General features: G+C 38.3%; 1 protein-coding gene across 3 annotated transcripts; it reads left to right on the top strand.

The window, feature by feature from the left end:
* Positions 1-6,192: 6,192 nt before the first annotated feature.
* LOC131222875 (putative leucine-rich repeat receptor-like protein kinase At2g19210) lies at positions 6,193-22,040 on the top strand. 3 transcript variants are annotated; one of them, XM_058218108.1, is made up of 13 exons: positions 6,193-6,350; positions 9,121-9,688; positions 11,425-11,897; positions 14,422-14,560; positions 15,468-15,539; positions 15,889-15,960; positions 16,347-16,427; positions 16,995-17,146; positions 19,413-19,627; positions 20,014-20,140; positions 20,311-20,373; positions 20,478-20,667; positions 21,426-22,040. In XM_058218108.1, exons 1-13 carry the CDS (start codon positions 6,284-6,286, stop codon positions 21,841-21,843), a joined length of 2,637 nt encoding a protein of 878 aa, XP_058074091.1. In that variant the 5' UTR covers positions 6,193-6,283; the 3' UTR covers positions 21,844-22,040. The 3 variants fall into 3 exon arrangements, with proteins under 3 accessions (XP_058074091.1, XP_058074092.1, XP_058074093.1); XM_058218109.1 differs by lacking the exon at positions 21,426-22,040 and having other exon boundaries at positions 20,461-20,655; XM_058218110.1 differs by lacking the exon at positions 9,121-9,688 and having other exon boundaries at positions 6,198-6,350.
* The last annotated feature ends 1,255 nt before the right edge of the window (positions 22,041-23,295 follow it).

The raw sequence follows: 23,295 nt of genomic DNA, 5'->3' as shown, positions 1-23,295 counted from the left end.
CCTCAGGTTGCTCCATATATATTTCTTCTTCTAAGTCTCTATTTAGGAAAACTGTCTTAACGTCCATTTAGTGTACCACCAATTTATACATGGAGGTTACTGCTATTAAGACCCTGATAGTTGTAATTCTAGTTACAGGGGAATATGTATCAAAGTAATCTATCCATTCCTTTTGTTTAAAGCCTTTCGCTACCAATCTAGCCTTAAACTTATCAATAGTTCCATCTGATTTTAGTTTCTTTCTAAACACCCATTTACAGTTTATTGGTTTGTTTCCAGGAGGTAGATTTACAAGTTTCCAAGTGTTATTAAATATAATAGATTCCAACTCATCATTTATTGTTTCCTTCCAAAAGGTTACATCTGAAGAGTTAATAGCTTTTGTATAGGTTGTAGGATCATCTTCTATTAAGAAGGTAAAAAAACCATCTCCTAGGTTAATTTCTCTTATAACCCTAATACTTTTTCTTGGTTGTATTTCTTCTACTACTTTCTCGTAAGCATTTTTACTAGTAGACTCGATATCTGATTCATTGACTTCATTTATTCCTATAGATTTAGATTTCTTAGGGAATACGTTCTCAAAGAATTCTGCATCCCTAGCTTCTATAATTGTATTAGGATGTAGAATATTATCTTTAGTTTTTAAAACTAGAAACCTGTGTACTGCACTGTTTTATGCGTAACCTATAAATACATAGTCGATCGTTTTAGGGCCTAACTTTCTTTTCTTAGTTTTAGGCAATCCTACTTTAGCAAGATACCCCCACACTTTAATATATTTATAGCTAGGAACATGATCCTTCCAAAGTTCATAAGGAGTTTGTTTAGAAGATTTAGAAGGAATTCTATTTATGATATAACAAGCAGACATAATTGCTTCTCCCCATATATTTTAGGGTAAGTCTGAATTATTTAATATAGCATTCATCATCTCCTTTAGAGTTCTATTCTTACGTTCTGCTATTTCGTTTTGTTTTGGTGTAAAAAGAGTTGTAGTTCGTGAACTATTTCACTCTTTTCATATAATTTTCTAAATTGAGAAGATTCATATTCACCTCTTCTATTGTTCTAAGTCTTTTAATTTTTATATTTAATTGATTTTCAACTTCAATTTTGTATCTAGAAAAAATATCTAAAGTTTCATCTTTGTTTCTTAACAGATAGGCTCTAGTGAACCTAGAGTAGTTATTTACAAAAGTTATATAATATCTTTTTTCACCTCTAGACATGTGATTTCTAAAATCACCTAAGTCACTGTATATCAATTCTAATAGAACGGAGGATCGTTTTATTCGTTTAAAGGGTTTTCTAATGAATTTTGATTCTACACATGTTTCACATTTATCGAATTCTTCATTAGATATATTAGGTAATAAATATAATCTTTTCATTTTCTTTAAAAATACTACATTCACATGACCTAATCTACTATGCCATAAATAAAAAGGTTCAACGACATAAACAGAACTGAATGTCTTCTTATTATTATCATTGGATACATTTACAATGAATAAACCATCGCTACAAGACCCCTTACCAACAAAAGTTTCATTCTTAGTCATTATAAGCTTATCTGAATCAAATACTAACTTGACATCAGCCTTATTGAGGAACGAACCAGAGACCAAGCTCTTCTAATGTCGGGCACATGTATGACATCATTTAACATCAGAGTCTTTTTAGAAGTGAGTTTCAGAAGTACTTTCTCTTTTCCTACAACTGGAGATGTTATAGCATTACCCATGAACACCTGTTCATCATCTCCTGATACTTGGTAGGAGGTAAACATGCTACGATCCTTACACACGTGCCTAGTTGCATCAGTGTCTAGTACCCATTCCAAGTTGTTTATAAGAAAGACTTCTGATACTACAGCTACTATCATGTCAGACTCATTGTCTGTTTCTGTAAGATTAGTCTGCGGCTTATCTTTTTTTTCTTAAGCCGACAGGTTTTAATGTGATGCCCTGGCTTTCCACAGTTGTAGCAATTTTTCTTTTTCTTGAATTGATTGTTTGCATTCTTCTTTTTGAACCTGCATTCATTTGCGTAATGTCCAGGTTTGCCACAGTTATGACAGTTGCCATTTTTCTTATTATTTGCCTGACTTGATTTCACAAGATTCGCCTTTGAATCTATCTCGTTTCCATTTTCTTTTTGGTTCCTGATTCTATTGGTCTCATCTATTCGTATATGTACGATAGTGGTTTTCAAAGAAACACCATTCTTTTTATGTTTTCTATTCTTATATTCTTTTCAGGAGGGCGGTAGTTTTTCTATTAGCGCTCCTAACAGAAACACTTCATCCAACTTAATCTCTTCTGTCGATTGTTCGTGAACTAGACTTTGAAAATTGTGAATCTGATTTATGATAGGTTTATCGTCTGTTGTTTCATAATGAAGGAAATTAGCAATTGCATGTTTCTTAGCATCTGCATCTTCCAATATGTACTTCTTTTCTAAAGCAATCCATATGTCTTTAGCAATTTATAAGAAGCATACACGTCATATACTTCGTTGGATAAAGAGTTTAGAATATAATTTTTACAATTATTTTCATCTACTACTTCGGTTTGATTTGCTGGATCTATAGTAAATGATTCAGATATTATGTATGAAATATTAACGGTGGTCAATGCGAACATCAGTTTTTGTTTCCACTGTTTAAAGCATTTTCCAGTGAACGGTTCGATTTTGGCTAACTCAACAGAATCATTTACTGTTACTTTAGCCATAGTTTATGTAATTCAACAAAAATTTGATTTTAAGTTGAGTGACTCAGTCATGCCTCGACTCAATTCAATAAATCTTCTTTCTTAAATTTTATTTTCTTTTTTAGTTCACGGTTTTCTATAATCTATTTAATTCAACCAAATATTCCAACAAATCCAGCCTTGTAGACTAGTTTTACTATGGAATTTACATCATATTACTGTCCTAATTTACCGTAATTGAGTTTTATAGTTCTTCACCATCTGCATATGTCTTTTTATTTTTATTTTTAATAAATTTAATTTAATATTTTTTCTTTTACTTTACATCTGGGGTTTCATTTTAATGTTTTTATTAAGCAGCCATGGTTATTGTACAAAAAAATGCTGCTGGAGTAAGCAAACAAATAGACTATAAACTCCAACGGGCCATATTGCGTGAATTTAGATGTTTAGGAGTTATTTTACTTTGTTCCTGTGGCTCACTGAAGTTCTGCGTTCCAATTATTTTTATTATGTTTGGAAACTATGAAATGGCTCAGCTGATGAATGGAGCAGATGTAACAAAAACATCACAGTTCAAGTAATAGTCCTCAGAGCTTGGATAAAACACATACATCCCGGTGGGCCCCACAGAGTCGGGTGGCCAGGCAATCCGCGTCCGCGGTCAATATGGTCTTCGACATCCAGACTCCGTTGGCTGTTGGAGCTCCCCCTTCTCGATTGAAGCCGATTGACTGCGGCGCCTGTCCGCAGGAATATCCTGTAGCAAGACGTGGCCCAAGCTCTGTGGATCCTATTTGTAATTTATCCACGCCGTCCATCCCGTCCATCCTTTTTTTTCTGCTTATTTTATTATCACCCAAAAAATGGGGCAGGTCCAAAGACCAAGTAGACCAAGCGGATTGAACGCCCACCGTCAAAAACTTCTTGGAGGCTAGGGAAGAAGCTGTTATTTGTCCTTTTCCATTCATCCAGATCTTTGTGGCCCTTTGAACAGGTTGGATGGCAAATAAAAAAATCATGGTAGCCCGTAAGAAGGTTTCAACGGTCAACGTCACTATGAATATTCGTTATTTTTGGGCTCATGTCATGAAATTCAACGAGATTCGGCCACGTCCTGATCTCCTGGAGACGCGCTGGAGGCAATCAATGACCGCCACTTCTATCATTGCAGAGGAATTGTAGGATGCTCCGCCCCAAGACATGCATGCCACAGTATCCTTACGTCCTCGTTTTGATTAATAGGGCCCATATTTCAGCGATCCAGACCATTGGTTTTCTGAATCTCAATGTGGATGGACCATCCCCCAAGAATCTCTTTATTAGGAAATTTCTGACATCACAATTTCGCATAAGCAGATAGATGTTTCAGAAGAGGAATACAATAACGGCCCCATTCAACCGGATGAACGGGATCTTTGGGGCATGGTACATCTACAGTGCGTTCATGGCTGGACAACTGAACCGTTGGGCCCACATACACAAACTGTAACCCAAGCATGCCGTGCATTTCCTCCGCGATGACTGGCGACTCCCATATGCCTTTGCCATCAAATACGAGGGACGCGGATTGCGTCCTACTCCCGCCCATCTCTAGCCACCAACGGGCAGTTCTGTCGGTGGGCTCACCTTTATGTATCTGTTTATCCATACCGTCCATACCTTTTATAATATTATTTTAAGGTATTTTTACAAAAAAAGAGGCAGATCCAACGCTCAAATGGACCACACCAAATAATAAGCTTGTGTTGCATTAAATGCAAGAGTCATCTTTGGTGTGGTCCACTTGAGCGTTGGATCTACCTATTTTTGTTCACGTGCCTTGAAATGATATGGGAGAAGGGATGGACGGCGTGGATAAACAGATACATCACGGTGGGCCCACCCACAGAACTGGCCCGTTCATGGCTAGAGACGGCGGGGTAGGACGCAATCCGCGTCCGAATTCCAATTGGCGGGGGCATGTAAAAGGATTGTGAAAATGAAAACATGCCAATGAACCAAATTCAACCGTTGACATCGCACGGCTATGATCGTCTGATCAGCGTTATCTTCAGTCCTTGCTTCAATCACATTGGGGCCTGCTGTTTGATGGTTATCAGATCAACCATGAGGATTTCTGGGTCGTGGTCCATCAACGATGAGGCCCATCATATCAACCATTTCGATAGCTGAACAATCCACGTCCGCCATGAATTATATGATACACCCCTCCGTCTCTTTGGACAGTGCACATGGCTCTTCAATTCTGACAGGTGGAGCCCAAGGTTTAATAATCTGGACCATTGATATGTTCTGTCTATCACGAACGGACCAGCTTTAAAATTTCATACGGTGAAAGATCCCTACATCAAGCTTTGGCCTAATTCTCTTATCTTTATCTGCAAATAGAAACGTTAATATCGTCCTCTTAAAGAGTTTTTTGGGGCATGGTCCACCAAAAGTGGACCACACCTGATGAATGGTATGGATTACAGAGCCATGGGCCCTAATAAACGGAATTTCCTCGATCGAGGATGAGATAGCTAACCATGAGCCATGGGCCCTAATAAGTGAATGTGTGGGAAAGCGCGTGGTGCATGGTTGTAATTCGTCCTATGGATATCCTCGATCGAGGATGAGATAGCTACCCTTTAATAAACGGAATTTCAGAAGCACACACAGTCGGAAGTCTTTGAAAATTGATGAATCCGCGTATTTAGCGGACGTCCTTGTGCAAAGGAGAACCATGCATTTCGAAGAATGAATTCCAAGTGAACTCGAGCTTTTACACGTTTTCCGTAACTCGACTCTAACACGTGGGATCTTGACACGTGTATGAGAAATCCAAGACGTTCATCATACTAGACCCGCTATTTAAATAGGCTGTATGAAAAATATACTCGTATGATTATAGGATAGGTCTGCATGTGAAGAAAAAAAATGACGCAACTATAAGAAATCGAGCGACTTCGTGGTCCATTTGATAATCTGATTCATCCGTGTTTGAAATTTATACATGAAATATATCCTGTGAGATATGACTATTGAACGGATTGGATCTTGTAAATAATGGCTATGTTTGAACGTATATAAGGCAAGTACAAAAGATGTGTACACATGCTCGAGCTAACGTAGGTGATGTTTGGGATCCAGGACATAGTATCACGTCAACGACTCCCCTCTTTATGAGATTGGTCGAATTTTCTTGAGAAATTTATAGCGCACTCGCGCGAGTGCACTTGCGAGTGTCTACTAGCTCGAGTCAACGTATGCCAAAAATGATAGATCCAAGCCGCTCATCAATTAGGACCCACAGCCATAGTCCATATAATACGTTGAATGTGGAATCTAACAATCCAATCCTTTTGCAAATGTGTGGTCCTTGAGATTAGCAAATGGGAGGACTTTTCAACCAGTAGGGTGGGCCCATCCACTGATCGACTTGGATGTCCACGTTGGCTCGTGTTTGCACTTAGCATAACTCCATTTCCTTCGATATTTTTATTTTTCAACACCGCTTATGTAAGATATATAACCTGATCAAGATTTCATTTGTGTCTCCGCTTTCCACTGGTTTAGAAAAGATGATGCTATGGTTTTACTTTGTTTGGTATCTCTGGTCTTCTGCCGTTCATGTTCATGGCCAGTCAGGTTAGCTCCCAGGATTTGAGCTTGCCTTTTTTTTTTTTTTTTTGAAATTCTATCTTTCCTTCTCCACAATCTAATCAATGTTTATTTCTAACCATATGCCACTCTACAAGAATGGGTGGATCAAACTCATGTGTGCATCCATACATATCAATTTGGACTGTCTAGATTGTGAGACACGCTCTCCATGGGGCCTACAAAATCAAAATCATCAGACGATTATAAAAACCTTAGTACTACTTTTTATTTATTTATATTTATTTTTTATTTTTAAAATTCTTCAAACATTGATATTCTAAATTATGATATAACCGGTTTATGAGATGTGCAAATACAAAAAAGTTGATATTTGGTGGAGAACTGATAGTGAAACTTTTATCTGACTACCTTTTAAAAGTCGATCCCTAATTGTTGGAGAAAGGGTTAAGATGATTATTGGTGTAGTTTATTACTATATTACTACTACTGATAATACTATATATTACCATCATCATGATTATGATGGTGGATGTCACCGCGTCGTGCCGCCACCTCATTGAGAGAATTGATCACCTACCCTCTTGTTAACATATCACTTGTGTAGAACATCAGTGCCCTGAAATAGTAGACCTTGCCATGCAGGATGACATAAAAATTCTGTCATTTAGTTTATCTGGTGTGTCATGTTTGATTTTCATAGAAATGTGGTGGAATTTAATGGAATTTTTTTTTTTTCATAAATTCAAGGACTTTCCTTCTGTTTTTTTTTTTTTTTTTTCTTTTTCTTTTTCTTTTTAGTAATATCAGATTTTTAAGAATTAAAATCTAAGATGAATGGTACGGATTTTATCTACAAGAAACATGCACGCCATATAATTTTCTGAATTTGTTGCCAAAGTCGCTACTCCAAAACAAGAGATTTCTCCCCGATTTATCTTGGGTGGAGGAATGGTGAGAGCCCGTGTCAAGCACTGCGTAGCAGAGATACACCATACACTCACAAAGTGGACTTCATAGGCGCGTGTGGAAGGAGTTCTCTCTCACGTACACCACTCTCTTTTATCTCTTTGACTTGTACTCAAGAGGGGATGTCCATGGCTCCCTTTGTTTAAGATTCTCCCTTAGGATGGAGTCCCATTTACATTGAGGAATCTAGCTAGGCCTTAAAGGGGTGTACGAGTTATAGTATTATACTATTTGACTGTTTCTCATAGCCCTTGCATACAAATGAAAGCTTATAATTGCCCTTTCCATGTATGTATTTATGATCTAACCCGTCTATTGTTATAGCCATCCACCAAAGACCTTATGTCTTCCATCATAGTAGAATGGTTGACTATCAAATCTACTCTATTAAATCATTATTAAGTCTCATTAAACTAATTAAAAAAATTAAAATAAAATTTTAATAGTCGAAAATTCTTATAAAGCAATTTAAAACCTTTAATGTATCCGGCCTTATAGAAAAATCACCAAATGAATCATTGATCTATAAGATTTTATCATAAAACATCTTTTAAAAAGTCAATGAATCCTTTGTTAACCTATGTAAAAACCAACTTACCCCGATGAATATACGTAACTATATTCACTTTTGTTGGCACACGATAGCTTCATAAAATATGTAAAAGTCATATAATCATATCTTAACCTTCACACATCTTAAGATTTAAGAATTAACTAACTTCTCGTGCATCATCAAGTCTCATCATTGTTCAAACTAATGGGCTATCAAACCAATGACGTAATCTCGATCAACCAATATATGTGCACAAAGGTCAAACAAGATCTTGTAGCAATGGCACACTTACACAACCATATGGCATAGGACAAAGGCATATTGAAACTAAATTGAATCTCATCGATCGTTACATTAATCAAAGGTCTGTTGTAGAACATACATTGGTCATGGTACGATAGAATACTGAAGTCCATGGACCACAACTCTCCATTGATTAACAACTTTTATATCTAATCTAAAGTTTCTAAAAACAATCAAAAGAATCACTCCTCTACCTTTATTCATGCATGTGAAAGATGACACCCATATTAATCAAGGCGCAACATTATATCCACTAAGAATACTTAATCATCATGATCTTACAATTAAGATCATCACTGTCAAATCCACAAGGCAAGTAGATTAAGCTCACATTACCTTCCATGGCACAAGTCCCATGTACCTTACCATTGGAATAAGTGAACAACTAATGTTCTAACTCAACATGGTGTTGTCCACTACGGCAGCGGATCAGCTTGATATTCTAGAAAGTTGATCTTCATGGTGGACCTTATCATTTCTATGCTACTGATATCCTACCCAAGTCGCATGTTGGCATGAAAGATGATACCGTATCACAAATTATCGAAACCTCATCATTATCACTTGATAATGTTATTGCCAGTACTGCCACTAACTTTACCATTACCATTGGAAGTTCAAAATTCTTTTGGAGGCATTGAACTTATATCCGTATTTATTATGAAATCAGTCCTACATTCTGATATTATCCAATTTTTATTGGTAGATGAACTATTGTGGCCGTTTTTTTTTGTGTCCTTAGATGAATTATTGTGGTATATACAAAATATCGGTTGGACACATATATTCTACCTGTGTATCTATGAAATCAGTCCGACATTCTGATATTATGCTTTCGTGCGATAATCATGGCTGTTTATTTCGTGTTCTTAGATAAATCATGGTGGTATGACATGATATATACAATGCTTATATTCTGAAACTTTATTTACTATATAATTAAGACTTGGTGTATTTTTGTTTTTTCAATAGGCTTCATAAGCATCGACTGCGGCATACCTGAAAATTCACCTTACATAGATAAAGTTACCCATATATCATATTTCTCAGACGCTGAATTCATAGACTCTGGGATGAACAGCAATATCTCTGATTTGATGACTAATGATGTCCCAGACCAATTCTCAAACGTTCGATACTTTCCTAATGGAACTAGGAACTGTTACACGTTAAAAAACCTTAATAAGGGTAGCAAATATCTGATTAGAGCTTCCTTCATGTACGGTAATTACGATGGTAAGAATCAAGTGCCAGAGTTCAAACTCTATCTGGGGGCCAATCTGTGGGACAAAGCGCACTTAGAGAATGCATCTCACATACTGCGGATGGAAATCATCGTGGTCGCCTCGCTGGATTTTGTGTCCGTTTGTCTCGAAAATATCGATCGTGGCATACCTTTCATATCGGTACTTGAATTAAGGTTTCTCCCTGATGAAATCTACAGTGCTGATATGGGTTCCGAGGCAATGGTGAATGAATCTCAATCACTACTACTCTTTGATCGTCGCGATCTTGGGTCCACCAACGGTCAGGAAATACGGTAAGTTAAATGATCTCTACATGTAATAATACATCTGCATTAGATGGATCCGGGCTGTTGATCTTGCTGGGCCCTCCTGATGTAACCCAGATAAAAAAACCTGGTCAATCTGTTGGGGGACTGCAGAGCCATCAAACTCTGTTCAATGGCATCGAACTGTCATCACATACATATTGATTTATAGATTTAAGACATCAATCAACAAAATCTGCATACCATCAGTACACACATGTAAGTTGAATGGGGATAATTGTTATCATATCATTCACTTGTGGACCAGGGTATGTTGACAAGATGATCAGTGTCAATTTAATGAATATTCTTGTTGGCAAGTGAGATCGTGGCTAGTTAATCTAGGCCACCGATATGTTTCAGCCATTGTAGATGGACCACACCCTAAATATCTCCTCAGCAGGACGATCATCACCTTTTAATTTGTGGCCTACAAATAGACGTCTATGAAGAGACATACAGCAACTGTTCATGTTCAACTGAAAATTTACATAGGTTGATTGTTAAGATCTTCAAATCTGGGAGACTTTTGGCCATGGTTCATCTTAGTGGGATGAAATCTGACAGTGGTCCATGTTACGCAAGCATAGCCTCACCATATCACATTGACTAGCTTTATTATTATTATTATTATTTTTTCATATAGGCCCCTCCTTTTTTTGCTAGATTATAAAAGCTACCTCAGTTCTATGAATTTGTAAATTTCTGTTTACTGTATATTTTGGAAGTACATCCTTATGTTACGTATGCAAAGAAAGAAAAATGTCAATAGCTGATTTTCAATAAAGAAGAATTTGCCCCTTTTGCATAATGGGGGAAGCTAAAAGTGGTGGCCTTTTGAGTTACGGTTAATGAAAGTTATCAGATTGATTGTTTTGACATTAAAATATGGGTACCATTCGGTTAGTTACCCCCAACACCAGCTAGCTAGCTAGTGTCAAAGCTCTATGGGCCCTACTATGATGTATGTGTTTTATCCAAGCTGTCCATCCATTTTGCCAAATCTTTTTAGGACATCACCCAAAAATGAGGTAGATCCAAATCTCAGGTGGACCACATTACAAAAAATAATGAGGATTAAATGCTCATGGTTGAAAACTTTTTGGGGGCCATAGAAGTTTTAGATCAGGATGATATTTGTGTTGTCCCTTTATCCAAGTCCATGTGACCTTATCAATAGGTTGGATGTGGCAAATAAACATTACAGTGGGCCCTAAGAAGTTTTTAATGGTGAATGTTCAATCCCTATTATTTCCTACGGTGTGGTCTACCTGAGATTTGGTTTTGCCTCATATTTTGGGCTCATACGCTAAAACAAGCTCACAAAATGGAAAGACGGCTTGGATAAAGCACATACATGATGGTGAAGCCTACGGAACTGGTTGTGTTGGAGTCACTAGCCAAACGGTGTCCCTAAAAGTTAATTATACAAGGACAACAATACCATTTTTAATTCCTAACCGTCTTCTACTTAAGAATAGTCAACTTTTTTTAACATGGTTTTTTAGGTTGTTATTTACAAATAAAAGAAATTGAGGATATTTTACCAATATAGCGAAAAGGATGGACACATAGCAAAAAAACTCATTGAAATTGCATTGTGTATATATGAGTGGGGCCGCTAGATCGATAATCCAGACCGTTAATCTGACGGTCCACACTGTAAATTGGTTTGAGGCTACTATAATCTTGGTGGATGATTGGCTATGAAATGCCTTACGCAGGTATGCAATTGATGTTTTCGATCGCATCTGGTCAGCTGAAAGCCTGGAGGGTTCTGAACCTTTTGCCTCCCCGACCATTATAAAAAACAACAGTGAGGGTTTCCAACCACCATCGGCGGTGGTGAGGACAGCAGTTAGGCCACTCAACGGTGGTGATGTCATCTACTTCAATTGGACGGTTTCTGATCCAGGTTTGCAGTTTCATGTTTTCATGCACTTTGCGGAAATCGAGAAAGTTGAGAAAAATCAGTGGAGAGAATTCAACGTTTGTTGTAGCGTTTGCTATAAAAGTAATTACAGGCCTAGCTTTCTAACGGCTTTAACGGTGTACACGGCCCACCCATTGAGCGGCCACCATCATTACTCGTGCTCCGTCCGAAAGACAGCAGCTTCCACACTTCCGCCTATCCTCAATGCAATCGAGGTATATACGGTCAGAAAGCTCTCGGAAATATCGACGGCTATCCAAGATGGTAACGTTACTGTTAACGTTTGCTTTTGTTTGCTACCTTATGCATGGCACTCGAACTGGACGATCCGGACCGTTCATTGAATGGGCCTTACTGTGGATTGACAGTCATTCACAAATCGCATGGATTGAGTGGTCTTTCTCCATTAAATGCTGACTGTTGCCCGTTTACTTTTCTAATGTGCATCGCGGATCACTATTTAGGCAATCAGGGAGAATGATCGCACTCGGATCCAAGCGTATGGAAATAACCGTATATTCGAGCTCTGCTGGGCCTACCAGTGATTTTTAACTGGAATCCAAACGGTGCATCTGGTGTAGCTCTTCATTATCACCGTACAGATCAAGAATTATCCTGATCCCAAACTTACGTGGGACACACCACAAGAAGCGATATATGATCATGCATAATAGTTATATAGTCACTTTCTGTGGCCCACCTAAGTCTTGAATTAGGTTGAATTTTGGTGTATACTTTCATCTTGGTGGATTACACCTGATGAATGTGTTAGATGTATGCATACAACACAGTGGTCCCCACATTCCATCTGGGAATTTCAATAATGGTTGTCCCCTCCTCCCGGGTTAACATATGACGCATTTGATGGGCTGGTTGGATGGTACTCCAACATCATGATGGGCCCTGCACAACTTAACCTTATGGTAATTACCATATATTAAATAGCATTTATCAATCCCCCATTACGATTTTTTGATCACTGATATATTCCCATGGTTTGACTTACCCAATGAACGGTCTGGATTATGTCCTATTACATCAGGTGTCTAATTTTGTGGAGTTTACAAATCACAATATGGATCCCTGGACCACATCAGAGTTCAAAAACATGGAAACTCAATTCGCTCAATGTTCAATGGGTTGGGTTGACTCGATGATTCGATCTGACTCAACCCAATATTTAATTAATCATACATTAAAAATTTAGAATCCTGGATAAATATACATTCTATATGTAATATAAACTGTAACCTAAAGCAACAACATTACTAATATGAATCTTGATTTTAGTTTTAGGGTTTGATTCTTACTTCTGGTGAGTAACTCGGTTTGAGTCACACCACGTCATATCAAGTTGACCAAGCTACCAAGTCAACTCAATGAGCCTCTTCGAGTTGAAGCCGAGCCATGTTTTATGTTTAATAAATTTCTACTGACTCAAGGTTAGAACTCAATGAGTCTCTTCGAGTTGAAGCCGAGGCATGTTTTATGTTTAATAAATTTCTACTGACCCAAGGCTAGTTACTTGGTTCAGAGTCATGCCGAGTCATGTTGAGTCTACCAAGCTACTGAGTCAACTCAATGAATCTTTTCAACCGAGGATGAATCTAACCCAATGCAATAATGAATTTCCCATAGACTCTACTATTTGTTTCAAATCTACCTACCATGCAAGCAATTAACTTCATTTGGACCTGTTCATCCATATGATATCACTGATTTTCATGCAGTATCATGCAAAAGTCACATTAATCAGATGGTCCTTATCATCCCCAGCTGAACCTAATTCATATTCATCCTTTTTTCTTTTTTTTTTTCATGCCATAGACTATACTTTGAATAATATGATTAGTGTGATTTTTCTGTGGCAATTCATGAAGAATGGCCAGACCTAGTGGACAGTCCAGGTAAGTGATGTAGATGCCAACAAGTGCAAATGCAACTAAGCGCATGAGAAGGTTTTCCTGAGTGCTTAGCCCAGTACTAGATCATTTCTCATTTAGCTTTATCATACTTAGTGGAGAAATGTTCACATACAACGTTATGGTGCGGCCCACCCTTTCCAGCGGCTTGGATTTTTCAACAAAAGCCACACATTAGCTCATGATGGGAAGTGTGAACATTTCTATATATTATGTAAAATTCTCGGGGAGGGTCTGGCATAATCCACGAATCAGAAGTGTGATGCATCATGACATGATGAACCCACTACAACCCAGTGGGGCACATGATACGGTGATCCATGCCGTTGATTTAGTGGTGCCCATGGTTGTGTAATCTGCCTCTTTCTGGATTGCTGTTGTATTCGTTATCAAAGGATTAAAATATTCCCGTCCTGGGGAATTCTGTCAGGCTTCATCAACGGTGGGCCTTATCATACAAACGGTCCAAATATCTAAACCATGTTCTGTTGCATGGACACGGTTTAGATCTCTATAATTAATGAGAGTTCATCAATTTATAAGCGGAACTGTACGGTCTTGATGCATCAAAACGTTGATAGTTTCCTGACGCAACCCTTCCGTACAAGTGCAACTCATGTATAGTCCACCTGCAACGAAATTCTTTGAGATAAGCAGATCCTAGCCGTCAAATCTTTCTCATTTTCTCTAGACTGGTGTTGTATTTTCCTTATAAACATCAATTTATAACTCCTCGATTAGAAGGTAGAAATCTCTATTTTGGATTATTTTTTTAACCGTCAATTCTCCCATCCAATCTTCTTATAGTAAGGTCAACGGTTTGGATCCCCATATGTAAAAACTGATGATTTGATCTTGAATGCCAGTTGAAGCTATGATGAACGTAAAAGAACGGTATAGAGTGAAGAGAAAGTGGATGGCCGATCCATGCGTCCCAACTCATTACATGTGGGAAGGCTTGAATTGCAGTTACAATGGTTCCAATCCTTACAGAATTGCCTCTCTGTGAGTGCCAGTACACTGGGAATTTTACATACATTCCGTCATTTCTGCCAACGTGTCACTTCCATGGTATATCGGATCCGTGCAAAAGGTGGACCACACTGTGACGACCAAAAGGTTCAAAAATTAGGCAAGTTCACTCAATGGATGTGGAAAAATAGATAGACGGCTGACAATGGTTGGCCTGACTCCACGTAGTTGTAGGCTACATATATTTTTTTTTAGGTTAGCTTGTTAGTACACATCCATGTGAGTACACACACTCCATGTTAGCCACCTCCGCTAGGGATCGATACCAAGGCCTTAAGTGTTGAAACGAGGTATCTTCGCTCAGTCTGCCAGTTGAGCTATGGATGTGGGTGTAGTTGTAGGCTACCTAATGGGTGGATCATCCTGATTTTCACCAAAGATTATATTATCTGGGAGTCATATGTTGTTGGTCCATTCAACTGGGTAAAATCAATGGACAGCCATTGATCTGACTCCTCGTAAGACGTGGCCCACATAAGGATTACCCTGACGTTGACAACAGATGATCTTCATGGTGTGTCCAATCTTTGAACGGCTCAGGTGTCCTTCCCACATGACACGTTGGTTGGAGATTTTCTATGCCTAAACGAACATCTACGTGTTGCCCACACGTGCCAATCTGGCATGCTCGTGGGTCATTGATGGACAACCAAGCTGCAGAATCGGGTGGATGAATAAGCACGTTGAATCTGGACCGTTGAAACTTTCTTTGAAGTTTCCATTACACATGAAAAAATTGACTGCAGTGATTTTTGGGTCAGATCATCTAAGTAACGGTGTCCACCTGATGTACGGTTTGGATGTCCCATAAAGATGCCAGGTGGCCACTTGTGCCGCATTTAACACTTAAACTTATGTCTTGCAACATTTCATCTTGCAGAGACCTCGCTTCCAGTGGATTGAGCGGTGAAATAGCAGATTCTCTAGCCGAACTTACATCTATCCGTCGCTTGTAAGCACACAGGGTTTAGTCCAACATATCACTTGTGTATGATAAATAAGCCACAAAAAGGTGGGCCAAACTGTTCGAAATCGTTGGACAGCCGATGGTCCACCAGTGTTGATGGACCACTTTTCGAAATCAGTGGACAGCCATTGGTCTGAACCAATGTAATCGTGCAGGTGGTCCACATAATAACTGGGTGGTCCTGATTTTCATTCCAGTCGATCTAATTGGTGGGGCTTATATTTTTGCATGACTCGGATTTTCTATACATCTGAAAGATTGGCGTGTTAGATGGGGCTGTATGCGAGAGCTCATGTACCACTGCCTGTACATAATCATTTCTCTTCTTTTTCAGGGATTTATCAAGCAATAATCTGACCGGCCCAATACCCGATTTTCTAGCAGACCTACCACTCCTGGAGTATCTGTAAGTATCAGTGCTTGCACAAATGTAATCTCAACTACCCTACTAGCTCAGCCTTTCAATGGGCTGGGCTTCAATGTTGGGCTTTCAGTGGGATGGGCTGAGCTAGTGCATGAAACCGGCCCAGACAAAACCTAGCTCACTCATGGTTTGATTACCCATCCGAGTCATATGCGACTCATTTGAGTTGAGTCGGACTTGGTCGAGTCTGATACAGGGTGCTGACTCAGCACTTATGTATGCCTATCCAGACCATCCAAATTGTGGGCCTGACTATGTGGATGGATTGTTCATATCACTAAAATCACACTGATCAAGCAATCCTAACCATGAAATTCATGGCCTTGAATGGACGGTTAAAATTAAAATCACTGCTATGTCTGCTGCAGAGATTTATCAAGCAACAAGCTTACAGGATCCATTCCTATTCGTCTTTTGCAAAAATCCAGAAAACGGCTACTAACACTGAGGTTTGCTTACTCATAAAAAACCACATTTTAATTAAGTGAGATTACAATGTCAGTAGAAAAGAAACATGGTTTATAGAATAGGAAAACTTAGATACTCTGGTGGAGTGTGATGAATGATATGCAGGCATTGAGAAACTGTAGATGTGGTATACAATTAACTCAAACTGAAAGGACAAAATTACAGGTCCCTGTTTAGATGTATTCGATTATTTAATTATCGGATTGGTGGACATTTATTAGAATCTTGAAATGAAAAATATCCAACAGTGCTATTTAAAGTTAATTAGTTACAGTGGGTTGCACAGTTTAAGCAATTTAATTTGAGTTAATATGAGCTGTAAAATTTCTGATTGCCTGCTGATCAAGCACCATACATTGCCAGAGTATAAAATCACTCCCCTTTTTAAGATCTTTGGGATGACTCATGATTCAGGAGCCTTTCTGATATAATCCTTACTCCATTTGTGAGTCATTTGACCCGATTGAGTTGAGTTGAAAACTCGATGAGTTCTTACACACACATTATCAATTTAGATGATTGATAAGATGAAATTGTTTCAATGCCAGTGTTGATGACAACCCAAATCTGTGTCTATCGGAATCGTGTCAAACTAAAGGCAGAAACCTTATTCTGATTACTGCGGTGGTCCCATCAGTCGTGGCGGTCCTGTTAATTGCAGTGATCATCATATGGAGATTTATAGAGAGAAGACGAAGAGGTTAGTAAGTGTTTTGATCGAGGAATTTGTTTTTTGTTTTTGTTTTAACCTTTTCATGGTACCATTTATTCAATACTAGTTTTTTTTTTTTAAATTTTATTTTATTTTTTAATAACTTGGATGGGCCAGGCTCGGAGATGACTGAGTCCAGCCCAAGAACAAAGACCAGAGGCCAGGCCCAGACCAGCTTGATCTAGGCCAAGCCCACCATCAAAACAGCCCAGCCCATTTTCCTCTTTAACTATATTGTTCGGAGATGATCGATCATACGATTAAGGCAGAACAGCATTAGTTCTGGTATCAAGACACTGATGACTTCAGTGCACAAATGGCCCACCTAGATTTCCACCACATCTCACCGTTTGAGGATGGTTGGTGGCAATCTAGCAGTATTGGAATTTGAATTTAAGAAAAAAAATAATAATAAATAAATAAATAAATAAATAAAAAGAAAGAAAAGAAAAAGATAGAGCCTTTTACACGCCACATTTGATAATGTACGGACGAGCTAGTTTCTATCTCGGGACTGTATCCTTAGATTGATCTAAACTGTTGGTGTTCTCATTACTATCGTATAGAGATATGTTCTTGATGATCCTGAACTTTGAATCTTGGATTTTTCAATGTTTCACGTATTGGGGAAAAACACTGCACGAAATTGATAATATAAAAATCCCAAAAGTAATAGGAGCAAAAGAACACTGAGAGGCAGAGGTATAAAGGATTTACATGGTTTGGTAAATTATCTGCATTCATAGAGCAATAACATATGACTTTCTTTTTATTAAAACAAGAAAAATCAAATAACAATTGAGAAATCTACTTCTCTACTAATATTTTATCTTTATATATAACACATACTTCAAAGAAATAGCACTTGAAAAAACCTCTTAGAAGAACGTTTTTTCCGTTTTAAGTGAAAGAGGGGGAAGACAAGTTTCCTAAGAAAATGCATACGAGTTTTAGTGTATACACCTCACTACTTTAACAATTCTCATCTTCACGTACAAAATCACCACTTCAACAAATGTTTCTTTGGATGGCCCTTATAGCATAGAATTTAGAAAGTGAACGGTCTATATCAGCATCTAAGATGCAATTGGAGTGGAAACAACCCTTACAATAATTGTGGTACATGACCTCAAGTCACTTTATTGTCACTTTCAATCTTCAATTGAGATTTTCAAGACAACCAAGCCTATCTTAACTTAAATAAAGGAACTTACTTAAGTCTATTACACCGGTTTCCTCCCAGTTAATTTCAGGCATGCATTTGAGCTAAAGCACTATGTAGCACTTTTCCAATTGTCATAGAAAAAAAATGTTACTAAACTCTTCAAAACGCTCATCAAAATATTATGGCAAGAAAATGTAATTAAACTCTTCAAAACACTTTTTCATATCATGTGCTAATTTTTGTTTCTTCTTGAATTTATTTTTGAAATGCTAAGCATCTTTGAGATGTAATGTTATCTCATGAACTGTTGCATGTGTTAATGGGCATACATTCGGAAGATCCACATGGTTCATGTGATGTTCATGTGATGCATGCCACTTTAAAACCTCCATGGCATGAAAATCAACCTGTCAGGTGGGCCAAGTTTATTCGAATTATTTATTTTCTAGTTGAGAGTTGCTGACAGCTTTAGTTATCTTGTCGGACATGGATTCACTGGATGGGGAACCACTGGATACCATGGTTTTCCGACATGATGGGATTTGATTGGGCAATATAATGTTAGAAATGTTCTAACTAAGCATGTTTTAAAGTTGTTTATATAATTTACAGTGGCATATGGCTCAGTCAAATCTTGCAGAATCAGCGACATCTAGCTATACTAAATCGGGTCCTACTTTGTTAGAAAATGAGTTTAATGCATTTTTTAGGGGAACCCACAACGGGACTTAAACCTGACACTGGCTTCTGCCAAAATGCCACACGTGTTGAATATCCAGGCTGGCACCCCCATTTAGATTTCCTGGCGCAAAAATTCAGGTTGGTCCACTCATCACTGAGTCCAAAATAAAGGAAGAGCTGAAGAAAACATTTCCCCTCCATTTTTCCTCCAAGGAATCTACAAGGTGGGGCCCACCTGATGGAAGGCTCAGATGTTCCACACATGTAATGAGCCCCTGCCTGGCTTTACTCAGCAAACCTCTATACCAATAAAATATAGTTTTTCATGAATGGTTTTTTGCTACAAATCTTCATGTAATTAATTAAATAGAGCTATTAACTTAATTTACTTAATTTAAATATGGTTAGCGATGGAGCCCCACAACGAAGAAGTGTCCTTGGTTTTGGACAGTCGACATTTCACATATGCTGAAGTGGTGAGTATGACCAACGACTTCCAAAGGGTCATCGGCAAAGGAGCATTTGGGACCGTCTATCATGGCTACATGAGAGATGGTGCCCAAGTCGCGGTCAAGATGCTCTCTCAAACATCATCTCAAGGGTCCAACGGATTCCGTACTGAGGTAGATAGATTTTGAATTCTACTCAACTTGTTTGCACTATAGCGCACACAGGCCTGGCTCATCCAGTTGAAAATCTGGGCTCAGATCCGCATTAGGATTCACTCTGATGAACGGCCTGGAGCTCCCCACGTGTTCAACATCCTGGCCTTTTCATCAATCGGGCCCGCCCTTCAAAAACAGTAGGTTTGGTCATCAGGTGGGCCACACCTGTACATAGAATGTGGACAGTTAATGAATTCTTTTTCAGCCATCCATTCCTTTCTGCACACACGCATCCAACTGACGATCAGGTTTGTCTGGTTTTGAAGCCACCACACATTAACAATGGGGCCCACCTAATGAACGGCCTGGATTCATACTGATTATGATTTGGGTCTACATTGTAGGCCCACCTCTTGATGAGAGTTCATCATAGGAATTTGGCCAGTTTCATGGGGTACTGCGATGAAGGTTCCAACATGGCACTCATCTACGAATACATGGCTGAAGGAAACCTAGCAGAGCATCTCTCAGGTAGCAATTTTGAATAAAATGCACATATCTTACAAAGAAAGAACATCTACAAATACACTACCACTAAGGGTCCGTTTGGTTGCACCAAATATCATGAAATTTTGATTCATGATATTTGGTGAAACAAAACACACCCTAATAGAGATTTACACCATTTGTTACCATTGCAGAAAGAAATGCGAGAGTATTAAGTTGGGAAGAGCGGCTCCGAATAGCACTTGATGCTGCACAAGGTTAGCTAGCTACAAGTCATTACTTGAAATTCTCAGATATTTGTAGTCCATTTCCATTTTTGGGCTGATGAAGTAATGGTGTGGAAGATGAAATTGAGTTGCAGGATTGGAGTATTTGCACACTGGTTGCAAGCCACCAATAATTCATAGAGATGTGAAGCCGGCGAACATTCTCTTAAATGAGAGACTAGAGGCAAAGTTAGCAGATTTTGGCTTGTCCAAGATTTTCCCAAACGAGGGAATTACTCACATTACGACGGAGGTTATGGGCACGCCAGGATACCTTGATCCAGAGTACGTACGTTAATGCCAACTGACTTATATGAGTAGATTGTGGGCCATCATAGGCCCAGCTTGATGTGGGATGGCTGTAAAACCACCATCTGTCTGCCCTTGGATTGATCCTAGGGCTGAACTTTCAAGCCTGGCGATGATTACTCCATGGCCTGGGCCTACGCTAGCTCATCGTGCACTAGCTCAGCCAGACGGGCCTAGGACTTAATGTCCAAGCCTAATTCCTCAAGGTCATGGGTTTGCCCATCATGCCCTTGGTGGTCTAGGGAGCTGTTTGGATGCAAGGAAGTTGTATCCGAAATATAATATTTAAGATAGACAACTTGTTTGTGGTTTGTTAAACCTATTTATATAAGAAAAGGGAGAAAAATAAGAATAACATTTTTTCAGAAGTTCACCATCGACAAGGACAGTACGTCTTTACTATGATGGCATAAAGATGAGAAAATCATATCCCTTATTAGCCATATGGTTGTGAAACAAGATATTTTATACACCGCATTAAATGTACCACATGTACAACCATTCATCAATCACCAAGCGCTTTACATATGCTACATTGGTCAATGTGCACATGTACCATCACCATTAAAAGCTCTTTATATGTTGTGTTTCACCTTTACTTCTCATTTCAGGTGCTTGATAAACAAGAAATATATAGTTTGCCCTTCGAATTATTTTACCTGCATCCAAATAACGCCTATATATGTGTATGATTGCATCCAATGGGATTTGATCAATGCATTTTTTCTATGTAGGTATTGCATTACAAATAAATTGAACGAGAAGAGCGATGTTTATAGCTTTGGGATTGTGCTGTTGCAACTAATCACAGGCCAACCAGCAATAAGTAAGAGCTCGGAGCCAATCCACATAGTTGAATGGGCGTGCCCCATTCTTGCGAGAGGGGATATACAAAATGTGGTCGATACAAGGTTGAAGAAAGAATATGATACTATTTCCGTGTGGAAAGCTTCAGAGATAGCAATGGCATGCACACCATCCACCTCCATCCAAAGGGTGACCATGAACGATGTCGTAACTGATCTGAAAGAGTGTTTGGCAATGGAGACCGCTCGCAAAAGGATTCAAAGCGAGTTTGAAAACAAATCGAGCTGTTCATCTGGATCGGTTTGGATGGATACAGATTCAGAAAGTGGTCCTTTCCCAAGATAGGATTTAGAAATGCAAAATATTTCATGATCTCATCATGGAAGATGAAATGGAGAAAATAAAGATATCAAATTTCCATAGCATTACTAGGTCTTCTCTTTTCCTTTGTGTTGTCTTTCAAGTATTAATCCGTTTGATTTTTTACTTAAAATAGAAGTTATACAAAAGACTACCACATTTGTAGTGATTTCTTGTGGAGAGATTTTTGAACTATTCAGGCTGGTGCTACTCGAAAATTTGATTTTGGACAGTCTATCAGTCATGCTCATGAGCGGTAGGAAATTAATTAAATGTTTCATCATCATCATCATCATCATCTATTCATATCCTAAGTACTAATCCGTTACATGAATCTTGTTCCACCATTCTACTCTATTAAGGGCTATAACCCCAGTTAGACCATAGGTCATGAAGTATTTTCTTACAACCTCCATCTACATCCTTTTGAGCTTTCTCCCCTTCCGTTTTAGAGCTTTCAACTTTTATCAACTCACTCCTTTCAGGAATAGTTCTCAGTCTCTGTTGCTAATCACATAAATGTTTCATCTAAAAATTTCCTTGGGATGAATTAAATTGTGTGAAATGAGAAGCTAAAGAATACCATTGCAACCAAAAAGCCAACAACATGAAATTCTTTTAGGGCGTGTTCAGTTTTCTAACTTCCCATGAAATACAAAGTGAGCGAACCATCATTTTCATTTTCAACTATTCGTTTAAACATGAATTATAGCTCATAAATTGAGAGTAAAAAACTATTGTAACTAAAGTAGGTGATGTAAGTAAAACTACTAATTTTACGTGATTAGCAACCATTATTATAGTCAAATTTAAGTAAAATGTAGCAAAATCATTATTATAGTCAAATTTAAGTAATGTCACCACACGATTATAAGAGTAAATAATCATTACCCATTTACAACCATTTACTGAAATAACTAGAACTAGAGACTGAGATTTGAAGCTTAAATAGGAATTTCAAACTGCCAATGTTAGATGCTTGGATAATTGATGTATTTAAATCGATATAGGAATAGTGGGAAATTTTGAATATAATTTCGAAGCCCAACTCATGCCCTTGGAGCCCTTCCTAATTTGGGTCATCCCCCATCCATAGTAGATCAATCGTTTAGCTCATCAAGCAATGGGCCCCACCTTTATGGAAATTGATGGAAATTGGGCTCATGAAGATATTGATCATGTCCTGATGCATTACATCAAGACTCAATAATTCTTCATTCATGTAGCTGCTTACTTCGAGCCATTAACTAATCTGGTTATCTACACCTATTGAGTTTATTAGCTTTATGTTGGCCTTTGATTCCCAATAGTGCTGACATCACGAATCTTTTGATCTTGAAAAAGATAGGGAGATTTTTTTCTCTTGCGAGTCCAACACGTTGTGATGTTGGCTGTTTTTTTCTCAATGTTATGCTCTTATTTTAACAAGAACGGTAT

This window comes from Magnolia sinica, chromosome 13 (genome assembly GCF_029962835.1).
Source record: "Magnolia sinica isolate HGM2019 chromosome 13, MsV1, whole genome shotgun sequence".
Taxonomy (NCBI): Eukaryota; Viridiplantae; Streptophyta; class Magnoliopsida; order Magnoliales; family Magnoliaceae; genus Magnolia; species Magnolia sinica.
The sequence above is the reverse complement of the archived record's forward strand: the minus strand, read 5'-3'. Positions and strand labels throughout refer to the sequence as shown.

Bases quoted from the DNA above. Each gene is read 5' to 3' on its own strand.
- LOC131222875 (XM_058218108.1), top strand. From the start codon at position 6,284: ATGATGCTATGGTTTTACTTTGTTTGGTATCTCTGGTCTTCTGCCGTT. The intron at 6,351-9,120 runs GTTAGCTCCCAG...TTTTTTCAATAG, and splicing joins TCATGTTCATGGCCAGTCAG to GCTTCATAAGCATCGACTGC. The intron at 14,561-15,467 runs GTGAGTGCCAGT...TTCATCTTGCAG, and splicing joins CCTTACAGAATTGCCTCTCT to AGACCTCGCTTCCAGTGGAT.